Genomic DNA, 20,094 nt, shown 5'->3' on the forward strand with positions numbered 1-20,094 from the left:
ACACTGGGACAGTTTGTATGCCTGCATTAACATGGCAGTGGCTCATTTACCATACTCTACGGAAAAACTCCAATCATCCTTTCTATTGGAAAGACCAGCTCTCTAGGCCACACACCTACAAGGGACCACCATCTAGTGGCAAATCAAGAGAACTGAAAGATTTATTTAGTAAAAGAACAGCACTGGATTCTACCTCCTTTGTACCTAGAGTTAAGGTTCATTTCTGCCAGGGGTCAACAAGTTTTCTTTGAGACCTTGAACTAAGAATGGTGTGTACCTTCTTTAATAGTTGAGGGAAAAAGTCAAAAGAAGAGTATGTAGTGACACATGAAAATTATATCGAAGTTAAATTTCAGTGACCATAAATCAAATTTTATTAAAAAACAGCCATACTAGGGGTGCCTGGCTGGCTCAGTCAGTGGAGCATGGCACTCTTGATCTTGGGGTAGTGAGTTTGAGCTCCACGTTGAACGTGGAGCCTACTTAAAAAGAAAAAAACAGCCATACTCATCTGTTTACATATTTTCTATGGCTGCTTTCACACTATAACAGCGAAGTTGAATACTTGCATTAAAGACCATATGGCCCACAAAGTTGAAAATATTTACTATCTGGCCTTTTATAGACAATGTTTGCCAATGCCTGTTTTAAACTAATAATAACTTAATGCCTAGCAACATTAAATAAGCCAGGAGCTGCTCATTGCTTTCAAGTGAATTCACTGGCTGATTCACTCATTTATTTTGTAATCACTATGAGTGACAGAATCAAAGAAAATGTGCTAGATGTGCACATCTAGCACTCACATTCCAGAATGACAGGGGCAGGTTTTCTCCTTAATAGTCCATTATATCCTGTATAACTACATCACTGGTAAAACTTCAAACTCTCTGGGCTCTGTATTCTTAATAAAAATAACATGCTTGCTTCCATCCCTCTTCCTTTGGCCCCAAGAAATCCTTGGCTGCAAACTTCTTTCTTCCCAAGAATTCCTAAATTTGCTTATTCCACATGCATTTATCAGCACATGTATCAGGCACTGTGCTCAGTGCCCCGAAACAAGATGAATAAAATGTGAGCCCTGTCTTTAAGAAGACATTGATCATTTAGAGATGATTATGGAAGAGCATGTAAAGATGGTGAGAGAGATAGAGGAAGAAAAGGGGAAAAGATATCCAGGGCAGCCTGAGAAGTCAGGGAAGGCTTCAGAAAAGTAGCCGACAAAGATTAAGAAGGCAGGGAGAGAACCAGAGCTGGAGGTGACCATTTTAGCCCTAAGGACATAGCGGCATGAACAGAGATATGGAGGTAAAGAAAGAGCATGATGTGCAGATGCTACAATAGGTTGGGTATCATAGGAGCTACAGAAGCACACATATTCTGTTTACCATTCAAGCACCAGACTATTGCCTTTATGTCCCAGTGTTTCATATACATTTAAAAGTTTTCTAACAATAAATGTTTGAATGTCTGAAATTGTGCTTTATTAACATTACCTCATGGTTTTCATAATACCCTTCAAAGTGGGTATTATTGAGGTTTCTAGTTAAAAAGCAGCAGCATCTCTTAAGTATAAACCCCAGAGAAACTCTCACATGTGTGCACAAGAAGACTACATAAGAACATTAAGGCAGCACTATCTATAAAAGCAAAAATGGGAAACAGGTTCAATGTCTATCAATAGGAGATGGATAGCTCACGGTGTATTCATGCAATGAAATGTTACAGAGCTGTGAAGGTGAATGAATTAGAACCTCACATCTCAGCATATCTGAATATCACAACATAATGATAAGTGAAAAAATAAGTTGCAGGGCAATAAACAGTAAGTATAATAACATTTATGTAAAGTTTTAAATCATGCAAAGTAATACTTCATGTTATTTAGGGATAGATACATAGGTAACAAAAGCATTAAGAAATGAATAGGATTGAGAAATGCTGAATTCAGGATACAACTTACTTCTGGAGGAAGGAGTTCATTAGGAAGTAGGGAGAAGGCATTTCAGAAGAAGGAGCAGCATATACAATAAACTGAGTCATGCAACAGTTTGGTATTTATAGGAATCAGTAAAGGTTTAATGTTGCTAAATCATAAAGTGAAAGCAGGGTGGGGAGGTGACAGCAGTAGGAAGACAATGAGATCAAGATGCACAGAAGCCCAGGAGTACTTGTCTTTGACTTTCTCCAAAAGACTATGGAGAGCCAGGAATAACTTCTGGATAGAACCCTCTCGCAGTAGTAATGAAGAGCAGATTGCACTGGTGAAGTCAGAAGGATAAGTTAGGCATCTGTTGCCATGATTCTACCAAGAGATGATGAGCACCTGAAACTAAGCAATGGCAGTGTGACAGGAAAGGAGAGTCTACTCAAGAGAAATTTTTGCAAAGCATACCAGGAGACTTGCCCATCAACAGGAAAATGGGTGGAATATTGTACAGCAGTGAGACAAATAAATAACACCTATATGCAACAGCTTGGATAATCCTCCAAGTGTTGAGTGAAACGAGTTCCAGAATACTGCATAGAGGAAGATATAAATCTTAGGAAATTCAAAAATAAACTTTTTTTTTGCTACACACGTGTGTGATAGATATATATATGAAAGGAAATAAGGACTACAAGTCAGGATATTGATTTCTTTGGGAGATGGGGAATGAGATGAGGTGAGGTTGTGTATGTGTGTTGGAACATACGCATATACTGAAGGAGGGGAGATAAAAAGTCATTTATGGACCAGTATGACAACGTATCATGACCAAGGCTTCTGCTTCCTCTAACTCTGTACATTAAAGACCCTAACAAAGAAAAGATGAACAGATAAAAGAGATGATGTATTTCTCAGATACTATGGAGGAAGAATCCAGAGGTTTCCAGACTTTTTCTTTCTCAGTCGGTTTTAGATTTACTCACACCGGGCGAGCGGCCGCACGCGTTCTCCCTTCCCTCGAACGACGAGGGGAGAGCACCTGGGAGAAGAACACCTGCACCGAGAGGCGCGAGCCCCGGAAGAGACGCGAGAAAGGGGCGGGGCACGCAGGGGGCGGAGCTAAAGGGCCTCTGTGGAAGCGGGGTGACCCGCGCAAGCGCAGTAGCGCGCTTTGCCGCCATGGCGCCGGCCCTATCCAGTCAGCCTCCGGTGGTGGCGGAGACTTCCCCTCAGGAAGCTGGGTCTCCGCCTCCTCCTCTCACCCCGCCTGCTCGGCGGCGGAGGCGGCGGTGGCGGCAGCGGCTGTCCCTGCCTCTCCGCCACCTCCACCCCGGCCTATTCCCCGGCCGGCGGCGTTGGCGGGGAGGGGGAACAGTAGTTGTAGACGCCCGCCCCTGCCTCAGAGAAGGTGAGTTCCCGCCCCGGCGGCGGGGGCGACCCCGTCTTCAGCCCCTCAACTTCGCGGCCCAGGAACAGGCTGGGCGCGCCCCGAACGTGCGCCATGGCCGACCGGGTCGGGGCGGGAGTCCGTCCGCCCCCGACACCACCCGCCGCCCCTGGAAAGGGGCGCCACGGTCCCCAGGTGGAGCGTGGAGGGGAGAGGGACGCCTCAGCACGCTGAGGAAGCCAAGGATGGAGGGGGCAGAGAGGTGGCCAGGTCGAAGCCGACCTGGGACTGTCAGGGAAAGGGAAGCGGGATTGGTGAGGAAGCTTCGAGATAAGGAAAGGGCCGGTGACGTGCGAGCGAGGAAACCTCTGCTGGGTGCAAATTCAACAGCCGGGAAAGTAGGTACTTAGGCAGAAGCGGAGTTAGGACTTTGCGGAGTGTAGGAAGTAGCCCGGGAACTTAGAACTGCGGGGGCCCTGAGGGAGAGATGAGACGCCCCTTTGGAGGGTTTTTCTAGGTTTTTTTTGAGGGTAACACCCTGTAAAACAGCTTCTAAGATTTACAGGGCTCTCTTGTTAGTGGTCTGAGTTCAGTACGATCTACCGTGTCAAGACAGCAAAGCGGACGTGAGTGAGAGCGGTGCAAATTTTTATTCAGAAACTACCGACAGTAGGGGAAAGAGCTGAGCTCCATTCGGATTTGCTCAGAGCCGACTGGGAGTTTAAAGGGAAAATGAGGGACTGGAGGAGAGGGGGAGTTCAAGACTCAGGGAAGTGAGAAATTACAAAGGGTTGTTCCTTGTGGATGCTGTGAAGCCAGCTGTGTCTGGCTTGCTGGCAAGTAAGGAAGTTAGGATTCTGTCCTCCCACAGCCGCTGGGAGACCTAGGCTTCTCCTTCCTGATGATTACACTTGGAAGGAATGGCTTCCAGGTCTTTGGGAAGCTTTGAGAAGGCTCCGGAGTTGGACACATCCATCTCAGACCGGGAGGATTCACAGTCCAAAGCCCTTTTTAGTTCAACACTCTCAAAAAGAGAGGGCGGGGGCCTGTCATTAGGTATTGGCTCTAAAAACAGTACATCTATTTTGACAGCTCTGAGCTTTTTCTAGCAGAAGCTGCAAAGAGGACTGGGTCATCCCAGGGATTCAGCCTTAAGCTGCTGGAGGCCATGTTACAATTTGGGCAAGTCTTCGTGCAGGAGTTTAGAAGGAGTGTTTCTGCCCAAAGTTCTCACAGTTCTCACCAACACGTTTCCCCTAACACAGAAAGCTATTTCTTGATCATCTCAATTTAACAGATGTTTGAGTTCTTACAACTACTATATGCCTGTGAACAGCCTGCTTGTTCCAAACTAAGGTAAGGCTGTAAGGCAGTTTTGGAATGATTTTAGATGGTGGAGCTTGATCACATTGCAGATCTCAGTAAAACATTCAACCAACCTCAGTTTCATAATTTTTAGTATTTACTGTGTTGCCTTATATTGCTTTTTTGTCTCCAGAGTGAAAGATGGTGGAAGCCAAAATATTGTAGAATAATTTAGGTTCCTTTTTTCTGGAGAGACATTAATAAATATAATAACCTAATGGAAATAACTTCGTTTTCACCCTCTTTCGTGATATTTTCCATTTTTCTGTGCTATTTTACATATTTCACTTTGGAGGAATGGCAAAGTAGTAAAAAAAAAAAGTACACATTTCTTTTTTTTATGGTTTTAGATTTTACATTTATTTTTTATTTTTTTAGTACACATTTCTTAAAACATTTTTGTAAGCACCTTATATAAATTCCATACACTAAAAATGGAATTAGTCAGTGCAAGCAAATGATGTTCTATTAAAGGTCTCTTAGTAAAGGCAACCTTTGGAAGACTAGATTTAGTGTCTTCAGTCACCCTAGGTTATCATTGTTCTGAAAAAAAAATAAAATAAAATCTGGATTTATTTGTTTTCATACCAGACTTACTGCCTCTCACCAATAAGTAAGCCTGAGCAGTTTATAAGTGTCGAGACTACAATTTGGCTCTTATAGCCAGATCACAGGAAGATTTGGAAACAGTTTCTCATGGAAAAACAGTTTTTTGCCAGATGACATTTTTTGTTTGTGTGTGATGACTTTGAATGTGTGCAATTACTTAAGACTTTTTACAGTGTCAGTTCACACAATGCTAGCAGTAACCTTTCTATGCAACTTCAAGATGGTATAATGGGAATACTGGAACAGGAATCTTAACAAGTAATAGATTGTAGTGTTAATTTGTCCACTAGCAGTATGACCTGAGTTAAGTCCCGAACTTCTTTCAAACTCAAAGTCCCAAATTTCTTTTTTGAGTTTTGTCGTCTGTGGGGAGGGAAAATTGGATTAGCCCAGTTGAGTGGTTCTCAACCAAGGATTATTTACACTCCCACCCCAAAGGACATTTGGCAATTTCTGGAGACATTTTTGGTTTCCACCACTGGGCAAGAAAGGGCATGGTGAGCACAGGTGCTACTTGGCATCTATTTGATGTAGGGCAGAGATGCTGGCAAACATCCTAAAATGGACAGGGCCACCCCAACAAAGGATTCTCCTACCCAAGATGTCAGTAGTGTTAAGGTTGAGGACCTCTATACCAACCAAACTCTGAGGTCCTTGACAGCATTAAAATTATGAACTGACTTTACAGTTCCTTACTGATATTCTTTCCATGGATTGGCTGTGTACTAGAACAGCAGTTCCTAAAACATGAAACTTCAACCTATAATGGTTATCTGGTGACGTTCAAAAGAGTGATGAAATACCATTCACTAGGATTTGAAAAGATATAATTCGTTACCTAAAAGATTACCTCTTGTCACTTTATTTTGGGTAAATATCCTTCATTAACTGTTCAGTTAACTGCTACCTAACAAATGGCCAATATTAATATATTATACTATTTAAAACAATGATAGGAGTCAATATGTATTTTTTAAAGATTTTATTTTATTTATTTGACAGAGCACGCACAAGCAGGGGGAGCAGCAGGCAGAGGGAGGGAGAAGCAGGCTCCCCTCTGAGCAGGGAGCCTGACACAGGGCTCCATCCCAGGACTGCAGGATCATGACCTGAGCAGAAGGCAGCCACTTAATGACTGAGCCACCCAGGCACCCTGAGTCAATGTATTTCTAGTTGAGATATTTGTTTTTTTGGGTTTTTTTTTAAGTTTTTATTTATTTGTCAGAGAGTGAGAGAGCACAAGCAGGGGAAGTGGCAGGCAGAGGGAGAAGCAGGCTCCCCGCAAGTCCCCCTATGCGGGACTCAATCCCAGGACTCTGGGATCATGACCTGAGCGGAAGGCAGAGGCTCAACTGACTGAGCCACCCAGGCGCCCCTAGTTGAGATATTTGTAAAAGCCTTAAGTAATTGCCAGTCAAGATAGTTCATAAACAAGAAGTGGGAGGGGAAATGTTGCTTAATTACTTATCCAGTATTTTTTTTTCTAAAAAGACTTAGGAGATTCATGCAAAATGTATGAAAGAATTATCATGCATCCAGTTACTAAAAGTCCAGTCACATTCAAGATCCTGATAGGACCATTAAAACTGCTTTGAAGAACCTCTTCTATCCATTTTCACCTATAGCTGTAACGCTCCTAAGAGGAGGATTAAATATTGGTAAGCAGGGAATATATACAAGGTGTAAGATTACAAGTAGGAAATTGAGAAACTCAGTCACATACACACGCGCACACACCACACACACACACACACCACGTGACCAGACTTACATGAAAAGAAACAGAATTTATGGTGAAGTTGTCATAAGATTTTCCAGGACACTGTGTAATTCATTCAGTGATGTTTCTCAAGTATTTGAGTAAAAACTGTATTTTTGACAGTTAAAAATTTTTTCACCTGGTAATGATATTCCTGAAGAATCAGTAAAACAAAACCACAACAAACAATTCTTGCGTATTTGCCTCTCTTTAAGAAAAAAAATTAAACGGACTCAGTTTTAGAATAAAAGGACATTTTTGACTCCTAATTGAATCATTAACCCATTCACATAGCAATTGCCTAAAAATATTTTCCTCTGTTTTCATGATATTAAGCAGAGATTTTATCATTTGGTCCAAATGACAAAATTTAGCTAATAGCTAACATGTTAACATTTATTCAGAAAATATTTATTGAGCTCCTGCTATGTACCAGTTACTCTGCTCAGTACCAAGGACGTACAAATGAATTAGGCACAGCCCTTTAAAGAGCTTAGTATTAATGTTTGTTAGTGAAATTACAAAAAGAAAAAGTGGAGAAAATGCAGGGGTTTAAGTTTATTTCTCTCAAATTACAGTAAAGGTGAGTGCACCAGAGCTGGCATGGCTGCTTTGCCATTGCTGACACACAACTTCCATCTCTGAGTCTGAAATGGCTGTAGAGGAAATGTGGGCTAGTAGTGCAAGGCAGTCAGATTCTCCATGGGGGGTGGGAAGGAGACAGGTTATTTGACAACCTCTAAAACTGGTAAGAAATAGCAGGATGAGCACATTAGAGAAAATGCAGTTGTAAGTGTAGATCAGCCAGGACTCCTGGAATAATCAGGAGTAGTTCACACACACACACACACACACACATACACACACACGAGAGCACCACATGTTGTAAATCTAATATTGACAGCTGGATAGAATGGTTGGGGAGGAAGATGTCTGGAGAGACATTAATGATTGTGAGTTTCAGATTTGTTGCCTTTATTAGGTGTCAATATGTAAAAATATTGACTAAGCATGTTAAAACAACTAACAAGATTTCCCCTACTATAGTCATCAAATATATGTTAGGACATGAGCATTGGGGTTTTCCCCCCCTTCTTATAGACCCATTCACATTTACTAACCCTTTGGAAGGAATTTGGTGGCATTCTGATGTAGGATGTCTGCCTTGGATCCGAGTAAAATTAACTTCACGAGCATGATTCTCAAGTTAGCTAGCCATAGAGTACTTATGATTATTGATGTTCAAAGACTTAGTTTAGATAAAGACATAAATGTTATATTAAATGTGAAGTACTCCCAATTAATGATTTTGTTAGTTCTTTTGTATTTTATCATTGGAAATATCATTTATCATTTATCATAGTAGTAAACCCTTAGTTATTTTTGTGATTGTTGTATTGGTGTAAAATAGCTAGAGCTTGGCAAACTTCTAGATCAGATACTAATCTCATTTCCTGAAAAGGCAAAGTTAATAACCAACATAGCTAAGAGTGTTTATGATGCTAACAGGTACAGGGCTGCATTTCTTTTTTTTTTTTTTAGATTTTATTTATTTATTTGAGAGAGAAAATGAGCAGGGGGGAGGGGCAGAGGGAGAGGGAGAAGCAGACTCCCCGCTGAGCAGGGAGCCTTGGGGCTTGATCTCAGGACTATCCCAGGATCCGGATATCATGACCTGAGCCAAAGGCAGACGCTTGAGCTTAACCGACTGAGCCACCACCACCACCCAGGCTCCCCATAGGGCTGCATTTCTGTTACAATTAAGATCTCTAAAAAACACTTAAATAGATAAAAAGAAATAAAAACATGCAAAGATAACAAATAGTTACAAAAGATAGCAAAGATAACAGGATCAGTTACCTAGACTAAAACTTAATGTGATGCTCTGCTTAGTCTTTCCTGAGATTATAATAATGTTAAAAGATTGCAAAACTCAAGAGCAGGAAGAAGGGAAAGATATCCATTCTCACCACTTCTATTCAGTATTGTACTGGAGGTCCTAGCCAGTACAGTAAGACAAGAAAAACAAAAGGTGTTCAAATTGGAGAGAAAGAAGTAACACTGTCTCTATTTGCAGATGATATGATCATATATGTAGGAAAGAGCAAGGAATCTAGGAAAAGGCTAAGAATAAGTTTAGCTAGCAAGGGGGTAAAATATAAGGCCCATATACAAAATCAATATTTCTAAATGTTAGAAACAAACGTTTAGTAAGTTTAGATTTTAAAAAATACTATTTACTACTGCATCAAAAAAAATACTTTTAGATAGCTTTAATGGAATACAGAGGATGCTACATCTCTGAGAGAAAGATGCAAATAAAGGAAAAATATAAAACATCTCCTAATGCTTCTCAGTGAATTAGATTTAAAAGTATAAGACTATGCCATTTATTTGGTGTATTTTTTAAAGGGGAAGAATTGAGCTAAAAGTAACCAGATTAACATCCTTACTTTGCCCACTTTTTTCTTCAGAGGTATTTAATAAACATTTTTTTAAGACCATGCTGTATGATTTTTAAATGCCACCCCACAACACAAATGATGTGCTGTGGGGCATAAAATTTTTTATTAGATTTTTCACTTAAGTTGATTTATTCACCAAACCTGAGACTTATTAAAAACATTTTGTACAGTGCAATTTGTAAATGGGTGGTTGGAATGTAATAAATTCTCTGACAATTCTAGAATTAAAGTAGAGTTCTTAGTTTTTTTATTAAGATATGAAGCTCTTTTAGGCAGTTTTGAATTATGAGTAACTTATGAATTATGAGTAATTCATATTTATGAGTATGAATAATGAGTAACTTCATATTTAACACAATAGTTGATATATGTTTTTATTTAACTTTCACAATGGCTTTCCATATTTTTACTGAAATAAAAAAGACCAAGCTTTCTCCAGCTATTGAATAACCTACATAGTTTCATTTCTCCAAAATAAAAGATTCTATATTCTTGCTCTTTTCACTATATCTTTCCTAAAAGTAAATGAAAAAAAAGGGAAAAAAAGTAAATGAACAATGTGGGTGTTCCTTTATAACTAGGCTTGCGGTATAAATAGGAACTCAAGTTTTCAGAATTTTGCTAGATTTGTTCCAAAAATATTAGAAGGTACATCTTAAAAAAATACTCCAGATGAGTTTCAGTCAAGACAAACTATTTCTTGCTTGGGACCTAATACAGCCTATAAATAGTAAAATTAGCTAGTGTCCTGGGTGTCTCTGCTTGATACTCCATACTCTTTTGGGTATTATACATGGCACGCATTAACACAATATGAACTGAAATCTTCAAAGAATTGGTTCAAAATCAGAGCAATCACAAAAGACAATGATCAAGTCTAATCTTCAGCTTTCATTTTTATTATTATTTTTAAAGATTTATTTATTTTAGGGGTGCCTGGGTGGCTCAGTTGGTGAAGCATCTGCCTTCAGCTCAGGTCATGATCCTAGGGTCCTGGGATCAAGTCCCAGACAGCCTCCCTGCTCAATGGAGACTCTGCTTCCTTCTCCCTCTTCCCTTACCCCTGCTTGTGCTCTCTCTCACAGGCTCCCTCTCTCTCTCTCAAATAAATAAAATCTTTTTGAAAAAATAAAAATATCTATTTTAAGAGAGAGGGCAGGGGGAGGAGCAGAGGAAAAGGGGCGCCTGGGTGGCTCAGATGGTTAAGCAACTGCCTTTGGCTCAGGTCATGATCCCGGAGTCCTGGGACTGAGTCCCACATCGGGTTCCCTGCTCAGCAGGGAGTCTGAAAAATAAAAAAAATTTAAAAAAAAAGAGAGAGAAACAATCCCAAGCAGCTGGGAGCCTGACTCAGAGCTCGATCTCATGACCCCAAAATTATGACCTGAGCTGAAATCAAGAGTCAAGACACTTAACCGACCGAGCCACCCAGGTGCCCCCTAAGTTTTCATTTATAAAAAAGTCCCTCTGAAATATGAGTTAGCTTGAAATAAAAAATAGGTACTCTTGCTCTGTTTACACATAATCTTTCCTTTATTTGGCTTTCTGTAGTTACTAGAATTGGTTGGGAGAACATTTCACGATGTCAGTTAAATAGATGAAATCCTGAATAACAATAAAAGTAGCTCATTCATGCAGCACTTAGACCACGTGCCATATACTCTTCTAAGCATTCTACATGTATTCATTTCCTTAAGGCTCACAATAGCTCTTTGAGGTGTAGATCATATCCCTATTTTAGAGATGAGGAACTTAAGGCACAGAGAGGTTGAGAACTTAACCAAGCTTACACAGCTAATTAAGTGCCAGAACTGACTCCAGAGTCCCTACGTCTGGCTCGTAAGAGCAATGAGGTAAGTGACATAATAGGACTGGCAGTAGTTCTGCATAGGTGAATTGGCCTTTGTTAGGTGAATAATTTTTCTGGAAACAAAGCCAACATTTAAAAATCCAGTTTAACAAATTAAGGCAAAATTACTCCTTTTTCCAAAACATCTGTTACAGATCTTTAAGCTCCTCTGGTACACTTTATTGAGATATACTTTACTTAAAATATACACATATTTGAAATGTACAAGGCAATGAGTTTTTGACAGGTGTATACCATTGTAAACAAAATGCCAAATATTTCTGTCAACACCAAAAGTTTTCTCAGGCCTCTTTATAATCCATCCCACCTTCTACCCCTGTCCCCAACAACCACTAATGTGCTTTCTATCACTATAGATCAGTTTATATGTCTAGAACTTTTTACAAATATAGAATCATACAGTAGCTACTCCTGTGTCTTGCACTAAGCATGATTTTGAGATTCATCCATGTTATGTATATATTGCTATTTTGCTTCTTTTTGTTGCTGAATAATTATATTGTATAGCTATACCATGTTTTGTTTATCCATTAGCCTACTGGCAGACATTAAGGTTGTTTCAGTTTGGGGCTATTACAAATAAATCTGCTATGAACATTCATGTACAGGTCTTTGCATGGATGTATGTTTTCATTTCTCTTGGACTAATACAAGTGAAATGGCTGGGTTATGTGGTTAAATGTTTAATGTTTAAAGAAATTATCAAACTGCTTTGTAAAGTACCATTTTTAAAATTTTTTTATTGTTATGTTAATCACCATACATTTCATCATTAGTTCTTGATATAGTGTTCCATGATTCATTGTTTGTGCATAACACCCAGTGCTCCACGCAGAACGTGCCCTCCTTAATACCCATCACCAGGCTAACCCATCCCCCCACCCCCCTCCCCTCTAGAACCCTCAGTTTGTTTTTCAGAGTCCATCGTCTCTCATGGTTCCTCTCCCCCTCCGACTTACTCCCCTTCATTCTTCCCCTCCTGCTATCTTCTTCTTTTTCTTTTTTCTTAACATATCTTGCATTATTTGTTTCTAAAGTTGTACCATTTTAAATTCTAACTAGTAATGATGAGAATTCCAGTTGTTCACCAACCTTACCAACATTTGGTATTTTCAGTCCTATTAATTTTAATGACTTCCAGTGATGATGTAGGGTTTCAAGTCATATTTATATATATAAATTATTTTTTGAGGTTTCTGTTCAAATCTTTTGCCCATTTTAATTTGTATTTGTCTTATTGAGTCATAAGAGTTCTTTATATATTCTAGATATAAGTCCTTGGTCTGATATGTAAGATGGGAATATTTTCTCCTGTTTTATAGCTTGCTCTTCATTTTAACTTTAGAGTCATATGTAATTAAGTTATATACCTTACAACAATTCAGAAATAATTTAGAGAGATATTATATATAATAAATATTTTAAATATTCATCATCCTTTTAAAAATGTTTACAGTTCTTAAACTCATAATATTTTTTTTAAAGATTTTATTTGTTTATTTGAGAGAGAGCACGCGAGCAGTGAGTGGGGAGGGGTAGAGGGAGAGGGAGAAGCAGGCTCCCCTCTGAGCGGGGAGCCTGACACAGGGCTCCATCCCAGGAACCTGGGATCATGGCCTGAGCCAAAGGCAGACACTTAAACGACTGAACCACCCAGGCATCCGAAACTCATAATATTTTTTAAGCAAACCTTTTTAATCTACATATTGGTACTGAAAATTAAGCCTAATTTGAAGATACCCTGCAGAACCTTTAAATCAAATTTTTATGGAGTTTTAAATTACAAAGTAATGCTTTTTGCAGAAATTAAAACAATATAGACATGTGCAGAGAGCAAAATGTTAAATATTGTCTATTACACCTTTCCTAAGCCCATTTCCCAAGACCCGTTAAGTTTAGTGTATATCTTTTCTGATTTTTTCCTATGGATATTGCAATATACAAGATCAGACTGTCAAATCATACTAACACAAATCAGTAATATTACCTAGTATCAAGTTTACTAAGTATTTCAAGGATACAATCGATCATGCAACTCCAAAGAAGCAGAGATATCTAGGACATGAAAGATGGCTCCTCAAACCATGTTTTTCTATGTTGGTCATGCATCTCTGACCCAAAATAATAGATGAGGTTTCTAAGTGAGGGTCACCTCTCTCAGTGGGAGTATTTAAATTATGAACCATCTCCATTTTATACCTCCTAGTTTATGTGACATTCTTCAGAGAGCTATGCCTCATAGATCCTGAATTTATTTACTACAGATAATCCTTAGCCAGGGACATCCTGCTAAAGGCATGTCAAAGATAAGTTCCCTTTCTCCTAGCTAATATCATTGGTCTCTTTAGTCAGAGATCCAGAAGTCACCTACCTTCTTCCCTCTCCCCCGCCCCAGGAAAGGAAGTAAATGGGTTGCAGGCCAGCTCCTTTAACTTCCCCTTACAATAAACATATATGAATATATTTAGGTTTTGGGTTCTGTATGTTAAGTGTTTTTACACTAAAATTGGATTTTAGATTGATCAATAGGTAAATAGGTAGATAGACTTCTACATCATTTCTTCCCCTTAATGTATCATGGACATTTCTCCACAACAGTACATGTAGTTCCAACTCATTCATTTAAATGGCTGCATAGGAAGTACAATTTTGATATTCCATGAGTGGTATCATTTTTATAAACTAGTGAATTTCCATAAAATAAATTTCAACTGTTAGGAACTTTTAGATAGTAGTATAGACCTCAAGCGTAAATGTGGTCATTTTGGTGTAGATTATTTATTCTGGTGAGAAATACTTTGAACAAAAGTTCTGGAAATTAATATGTGAATATGACTATAGTTTTGAGTGGCTTATCTGAGCCTTGTTTAGTGAGCCTTGCTTGTGATCATGTTTGTACCAACTGTGGAGGACTGTTGCCCGCCACAGGTAAAGATGGTTTGTGGTTCCTCTAGGTGATTTCCAGATAACATTAGGGGTATAGCTAGAATGAGAGACTATCTTAAAATAAACTGCATGTTTTGAAATTGTCTGCTATAAAACACAAAAATGCCAAGGCCAGATTTCTTAGCCCAATCTTTCAATAAAATCCAGACTCCTACTGGTGACCCAGTAACTTCTCTTTCAGAATGGTATTTTCTGAACTGAATAAACATATATTACCAAAGTAAAGACTAGAGACTTACTGAATGTTTTCATACTGAAATTTCATTCTAATTAGCAAAAAGCTAGTATATAGCCTTGCAGGCACTCAGGAAATTAAAATATGAGATGGTATATGAAATGATAACTATTTAAAGATTGAAAATATTACCTTAAATGTTTAATATGATCTTCTATCTTACCTCCCTTTATTTTATTCATAGATACCACATTGAATGAACAAATATTGAACTTTTATAGTTACCCTTTGTAAAAGGAGTATGGGGGGTAGGATATAGTTTGAATCGCAAAGGATTTCACATTATGAGGTAGGTTGAAAATAGAGATCTTCTAGATCATAAGATTATTTCTACGAAGCTGACTTTTATTTGAAAGCAAGCAAAACTCTATTCTTAAACTCTTAGTTCAGACTAAATATATTAAAAATCATGAATGCTATCTGCAGATTTAGAGGTGGAAATTTGAGGTTACTTTGTTCTAAAAATACTATTTATTTTTCCGGGGTAAAATATATGCTCAAAGAGTTACCCTAACTTTCAGACTTACAGGAAGTAAAATGATAAGAAATTGGAGATGGATTTGTGAATTTTCAGATGATGAATCTATGTTGATGGTATAATTCTAAACTTTGAACTATTTAATCTTTATAACAAGATTTCACTTGGTTTCAGATGACTGGGAATAGAGTATTAGACAAAATCGATTTGGGGATCTCTGCATCGTGTTTTTTAGCTCCCCGGTTGTTGCGCAGTCTCACCATGTGGGGAAAGCTCATGCTAGAAAACTGAAGAAATTAATGGGTGACTATGATCAGATTTCTTCACCAAGTTCTCAGCCTGAGAAGGTAAGTTTCCATTCACCTCTTTATTGATCTCTGCATGATCTGTGGACTGTGGGGACTGACTTTTCTCACTTAGCATGCCTTCAGGGTTCATCCATGTTGTACCATGTATCAGCACTTCCTTCCTTTTTATTGCTGAGTAATATTCCATTGTATGAATATACTGCACCCTATTTATCCATTCAGCAATTAATGGACATTGAGTTGTTTCTACTTTTTAGCTGTTAATGAATATTGCTGCTGTGAACATTTGTGTTCAAGTTTTTGTGTGAACATAGGTTTTTAGTTCTCTCGGGTGTATACCTAGGAGTGAAATTGCTGGGTCATAAGGTAACACTGTGTTTAATGTTTTGAGGAATTGCCATTACTGTTTTTCTTTTTTCTTTTTAATTAGAAAATGTTTCCAGTGGTTATTCATAAAATTATTAATCAAAACAGCAAAAGTAGATTCACAGAGCCACATATCAATAACAAAACAGGAAGGAAATGAAATATTCAAGAGACACTTTGAGAGGTTTCAAAGGAATACATAACCAGGCTAAAAATCTACAGTTAAGGTTATGGTTGCACAACAGATTATATTCATTCCTGCATTTTTCTCAATAAGTTCTTCCTTATATTTGCCTTTCTCTTTTCCACCTTGTTGAGATTTGGCCTTGCATTCAAGAATTTTTTTCAGATCTTTGTCCAGTTTTAGCCTGGTGATAACCACCTTGTTCGAGTGAATGTCCACATGGACAGTTGTGCCATTAGCCTTCTCACATTGCAGCCGCTTGATGTAGATGACCTATTTCTTTCTAACACCTGGACAACCTTGCTGATTTATTGACATTTATAGTGTCCTCAAACCACCTGGACCTCATCATCCCTGCGGATGGGCATGTAGCAGATGTTGTACTTTTCCCACAGGTCCTTGGAGAATGGGGAAGACATGATCATCCTGTGCACGTGCAAGGGGACACTGAAGTGGCATTTGGGGTTTTTGCTGCCATCTGAGGTCAGGAAGGGATTGAACTTCATGGTGACCATCTACCTGGCTCCGGGTAGGCTCAGAACTGTGGGCACAGGGCTGGAAGTCCAGACTGTTTTTCAAAATAGCTGCACATTTTACATCCCCACAAGCAATGAATGAAGTTACTAGTTTTTCCATATCCTTGTCAACACTTAATATCATCTGCCTTTTTTTATTATAGCCATCTGTGTGGGTATGAAGTATCAAAAATTTTTAAACATAAAAGTAGAGAAAATAGTATAGTGAACCTCATATACCCATCATCCAGTTTCAACAGTTATCAACGTCTTTTTAATCTTGTTAGTGACTTTGTAAAAACAGCTTTACAGAGGTATAGTTAACATATAATAAACTGTACATACTTAAAATACACAATTTGATGGGTTTTGACAGATGTATATACCATCAAATGATCAATATAGTAAACATACATCCAGACCCCATAAAGTACCCTTTGTAATCATTCCGCCCACCGCTCCCTGCCTCATCCCCAAGCAAACACTGTTACTATAGATGAGTTTGCATTTTCTAGAGTTTTATTTAATGGAATCATATATTATGTACTCTTTCGTCAGGCTTCTTTCACGCAGCATATTCTGAGTTTCATCCATATTGTTGACTGTTTCAATGGTTCATTCCTTTTGATCACTGCTAGTATTTCATTGTATGAATATACCACTGTTTGATTGTTCCATTTACCTGTTGATCATCATTTTGGTTTTTCCTTTCTGGGGCTATTACAAATAACACTGCTATGAACATTCATATGTCAGTCCTTGTATGGACATATACTTTCTTTTCTTTTGGGGGCAATATCTAGGAATGGAATAACTAGATCATACAGTAAGCGTATGTTTAACTTCCTCAGAAACTACCATTCTACAGAATTCCACATGCTCACCAACAACACTGATAATGTCATTCTTTTGATCTCAGTCATTCTAGTGAGTGCTCATACTGGTGTCTCATTGTGGTTTTAATGGACATTGACTTGATGACTAATGGTACCTTTTCATGTGTTCATTGGCCATTTGTATATATTCTTTTCTGAAGTGTCTGTTCAAATCTCTTGCCTATATTTCATCAAATATTTGTTACGTTATTTTATTCTAGTTAGAATTTTTATACTTTTTAAGTTGAATAGGAGCTAAATTTTCTGACTCACCAAACGAGGCTTAATTTAGACATTATTTTTAATCTCAGATTTCCAGAAAAGATAGCAGATCCTTAGTGACTCTAGACTGCTATTGGCTTATTTCTTTCTGTTAAAGGGAAGAAATGTTCTGTTCTACATGGGTTATGCAGCCTCCTGATTTCTACATGGGGTATGCAGCCTCCTGATTTTTGGAGACAGAGTATGTCACCAAAAATATCTAAGGCGTTATCATCTTGTAGTAAGATATTTGCACGTATGCAGGATTTGAGGGAGGGGAAAGAAATAAATCAGGAATGGTGCTACCCCCACCAAAAGAATCAAACAAGCCAACAAAAAACTAGGGTATCTGCTTTATATTTCTTCTGAAACTTTTCTCTGCATCAGTCTGAGCCCCTCTCAGCTTTCACCTCCATTTCCTCCCTTAACCCTCCCACCAGTACTTTAATAGAGAACAAACCAAAAGACATTCTAGAATGCTTTTTTCACCAATCAGAAGTAACAGAAATGAAATTCAAGCCCTATACAGAAGGTACGGAACTCTGTTCCCTCATCTTCTCTCATGCCTTATACAAAAGAGTAGGTTCATCTCATAGCTGAATTTCTAATTTCCAGCATTCCCAAACCATTTTGTAAACATCCTTTTATTAAGTCTTACAGTACTCTAGTCAGGTAAGTATGTATGTTTATTTTATTTTGTTTGAGTAAACTGAGGAGTTTAAAAATTAAATTACTTCTCTATGGCTCTATTACTTCTCTTAGAAAACAATATACAAGAAACTGGTTAAATCAGAACTTTAGAAAATATATGAGCATTTTATCAGGCCACTTATCAGGGATGTATAGTCCTTATCCACACATGCCTATGTCTTACATTTTCAGCCATACAACAGAACCCTATATTCCATCTCCTTTCTGCCCTCTTCATCCCACTTCTGAGAAAGATAAAGCTACTTGGGAGTGGCCTGGGAGATATTTGACTATCCTCATGTACCTTTTTGACATACAATGTCATGGTATTTAACTTTTATGCTGAATTAGGTTTTAATTTGTTTGGGCTTCTTTGTTTTTTGGAAGCTCTCTTCAAGAGCAAAGGAAATATTCAGAATAAAATGATCTAGTAAGAATTTTCTCCTATCTTCTCTACAGAGAATCCCTTGTTGTCAACCTAATGAAGCATTCAAAGAAGACATATGACTCTTTTCAAGATGAACTTGAAGATTATATCAAAGTGCAGAAAGCCAGAGGCTTAGAGCCAAAGACTTGTTTCAGAAAGATGAGAGACAACTGTTTGGAAACCTATGGATACAGAGAAGAGCTTGATTACCGACCAAGGTATAGAATGTTTGATCAAAGACGCTCATCTGAAACTGGGCAGCCCTACCCAAGATCATGCCCTAGTTCACAAAAAGTGGAAAACCAGTTACCTCAGTGGCTACCAGCTTATGACAGCAGACTAAGACTAGACTCCCTGAGCTACTGTCAATTCACCAGGGACTGTTTCTCAGAAAAACCAGAACCCCTGAACCTTAGTCAGCGAGAGTCTAACTGTAGCTCATACAGTGTAGAATCTGGAGTTCACAAGCGCCTCTCCTCAGAAAACAGTGCCGGTGGCCATCCAGCCAGGCATAAACAGCTACATCAGAAGGGGAAAAGACACCCGGAGGAAGGCAGAGACGAACCAGAGGAGGAGCGGCCCAAGCATAAGAGAAAAAAAGGTTGCGGGGAAACAGATTTAGATAAACACAAGAACTTCCAAAGAAACAAAACACAGATGGAAACAGTCAGGGTCAGTACAGAAAAGCTTAAGAATCGAAAGGAGAAAAAAAGCCAAGATGGAGCCTCTAAGAAAGAAGAACGTAAACGTAGAAAAGAGAAAAAGGAACAAGGTAAAGAGAGGACAGAGGAGGAAATGCTTTGGGACCAGTCTATCCTTGGATTTTGAAGCTCTTGAGTTGGTTCTCCTGAGGTTAAATTGAAAAAATAGTTGAGGGGCCTGGTTTTCTGACGTTCACGTTCATGTTGGTTCTTTCCTGTGAACAGGTACTGCAACTTCTAACAACAGGCCAAGTGAACACAAAGTATTTAATACGCTTACTCTCCAACATGGAAATTACTTTTCCTCATTTTCTAAAAGCATCCTTACATTCTTATATAATGTAATTTCCCTTAATGACAGTGGCTCTGCTTTTACTCATCAAATTGCTGGGATGGTAGAAGTATTTTTCCCTTGGGAGGTCATTTATTTTAAATTGGAGTATTAATAGGCTTTGCAGAATCTATTTCTTGATTGGGTTTGTTTTAGTTTTGGGTGGGGTATTTTTATATTCATTAGTTTTCTCTATGACACAATTTAGACTGATTTTTTTTTCCTTTTTAGATCTAACTTGCAGTGTATTTTCTAGATTGGAAGGTGGAGAATGAAATACATTATAATAATAATAAGCTAAGGTTACATATAGTTTTAAAAGTTTCAAAGAGTTTTGATGCAAAATCAGTTTATATTCTGGAAATATTTATAATAAAGTGTTCTAATTTCTG

At 38.4% G+C, this 20,094-nt stretch overlaps 1 protein-coding gene and 1 pseudogene across 6 annotated transcripts; one reads left to right on the top strand and one right to left on the bottom strand.

The window, feature by feature from the left end:
• Positions 1-3,205: 3,205 nt before the first annotated feature.
• Positions 3,206-20,094, top strand: KRCC1 (lysine rich coiled-coil 1). 6 transcript variants are annotated; one of them, XM_028122471.2, is made up of 4 exons: positions 3,206-3,338; positions 15,219-15,391; positions 16,298-16,431; positions 18,703-20,094. In XM_028122471.2, exon 4 carries the CDS (start codon positions 18,725-18,727, stop codon positions 19,496-19,498), a length of 774 nt encoding a protein of 257 aa, XP_027978272.1. In that variant the 5' UTR covers positions 3,206-3,338; positions 15,219-15,391; positions 16,298-16,431; positions 18,703-18,724; the 3' UTR covers positions 19,499-20,094. The 6 variants fall into 6 exon arrangements, with proteins under 6 accessions (XP_027978272.1, XP_027978273.1, XP_027978265.1 ...); XM_028122472.2 differs by having other exon boundaries at positions 16,298-16,385; XM_028122464.2 differs by lacking the exon at positions 16,298-16,431.
• LOC148163525 (ribosomal protein uL24-like pseudogene) lies at positions 15,927-16,408 on the bottom strand (annotated as a pseudogene).

The sequence above is a fragment of the Eumetopias jubatus genome, unplaced genomic scaffold (genome assembly GCF_037043125.1).
Source record: "Eumetopias jubatus isolate StellerSeaLion01/CBP00866 unplaced genomic scaffold, mEumJub1_p1.0 scaffold_9, whole genome shotgun sequence".
NCBI classification, from domain to species: domain Eukaryota; kingdom Metazoa; phylum Chordata; class Mammalia; order Carnivora; family Otariidae; genus Eumetopias; species Eumetopias jubatus.

Excerpts from the sequence above, each read along its gene's own strand:
- KRCC1 (XM_028122464.2), top strand. The coding sequence starts at position 15,354 with ATGATCAGATTTCTTCACCAAGTTCTCAGCCTGAGAAG. Across the intron at positions 15,392-18,702 it reads CAAGTTCTCAGCCTGAGAAG|AGAATCCCTTGTTGTCAACC; the intron begins GTAAGTTTCCAT and ends TCTTCTCTACAG.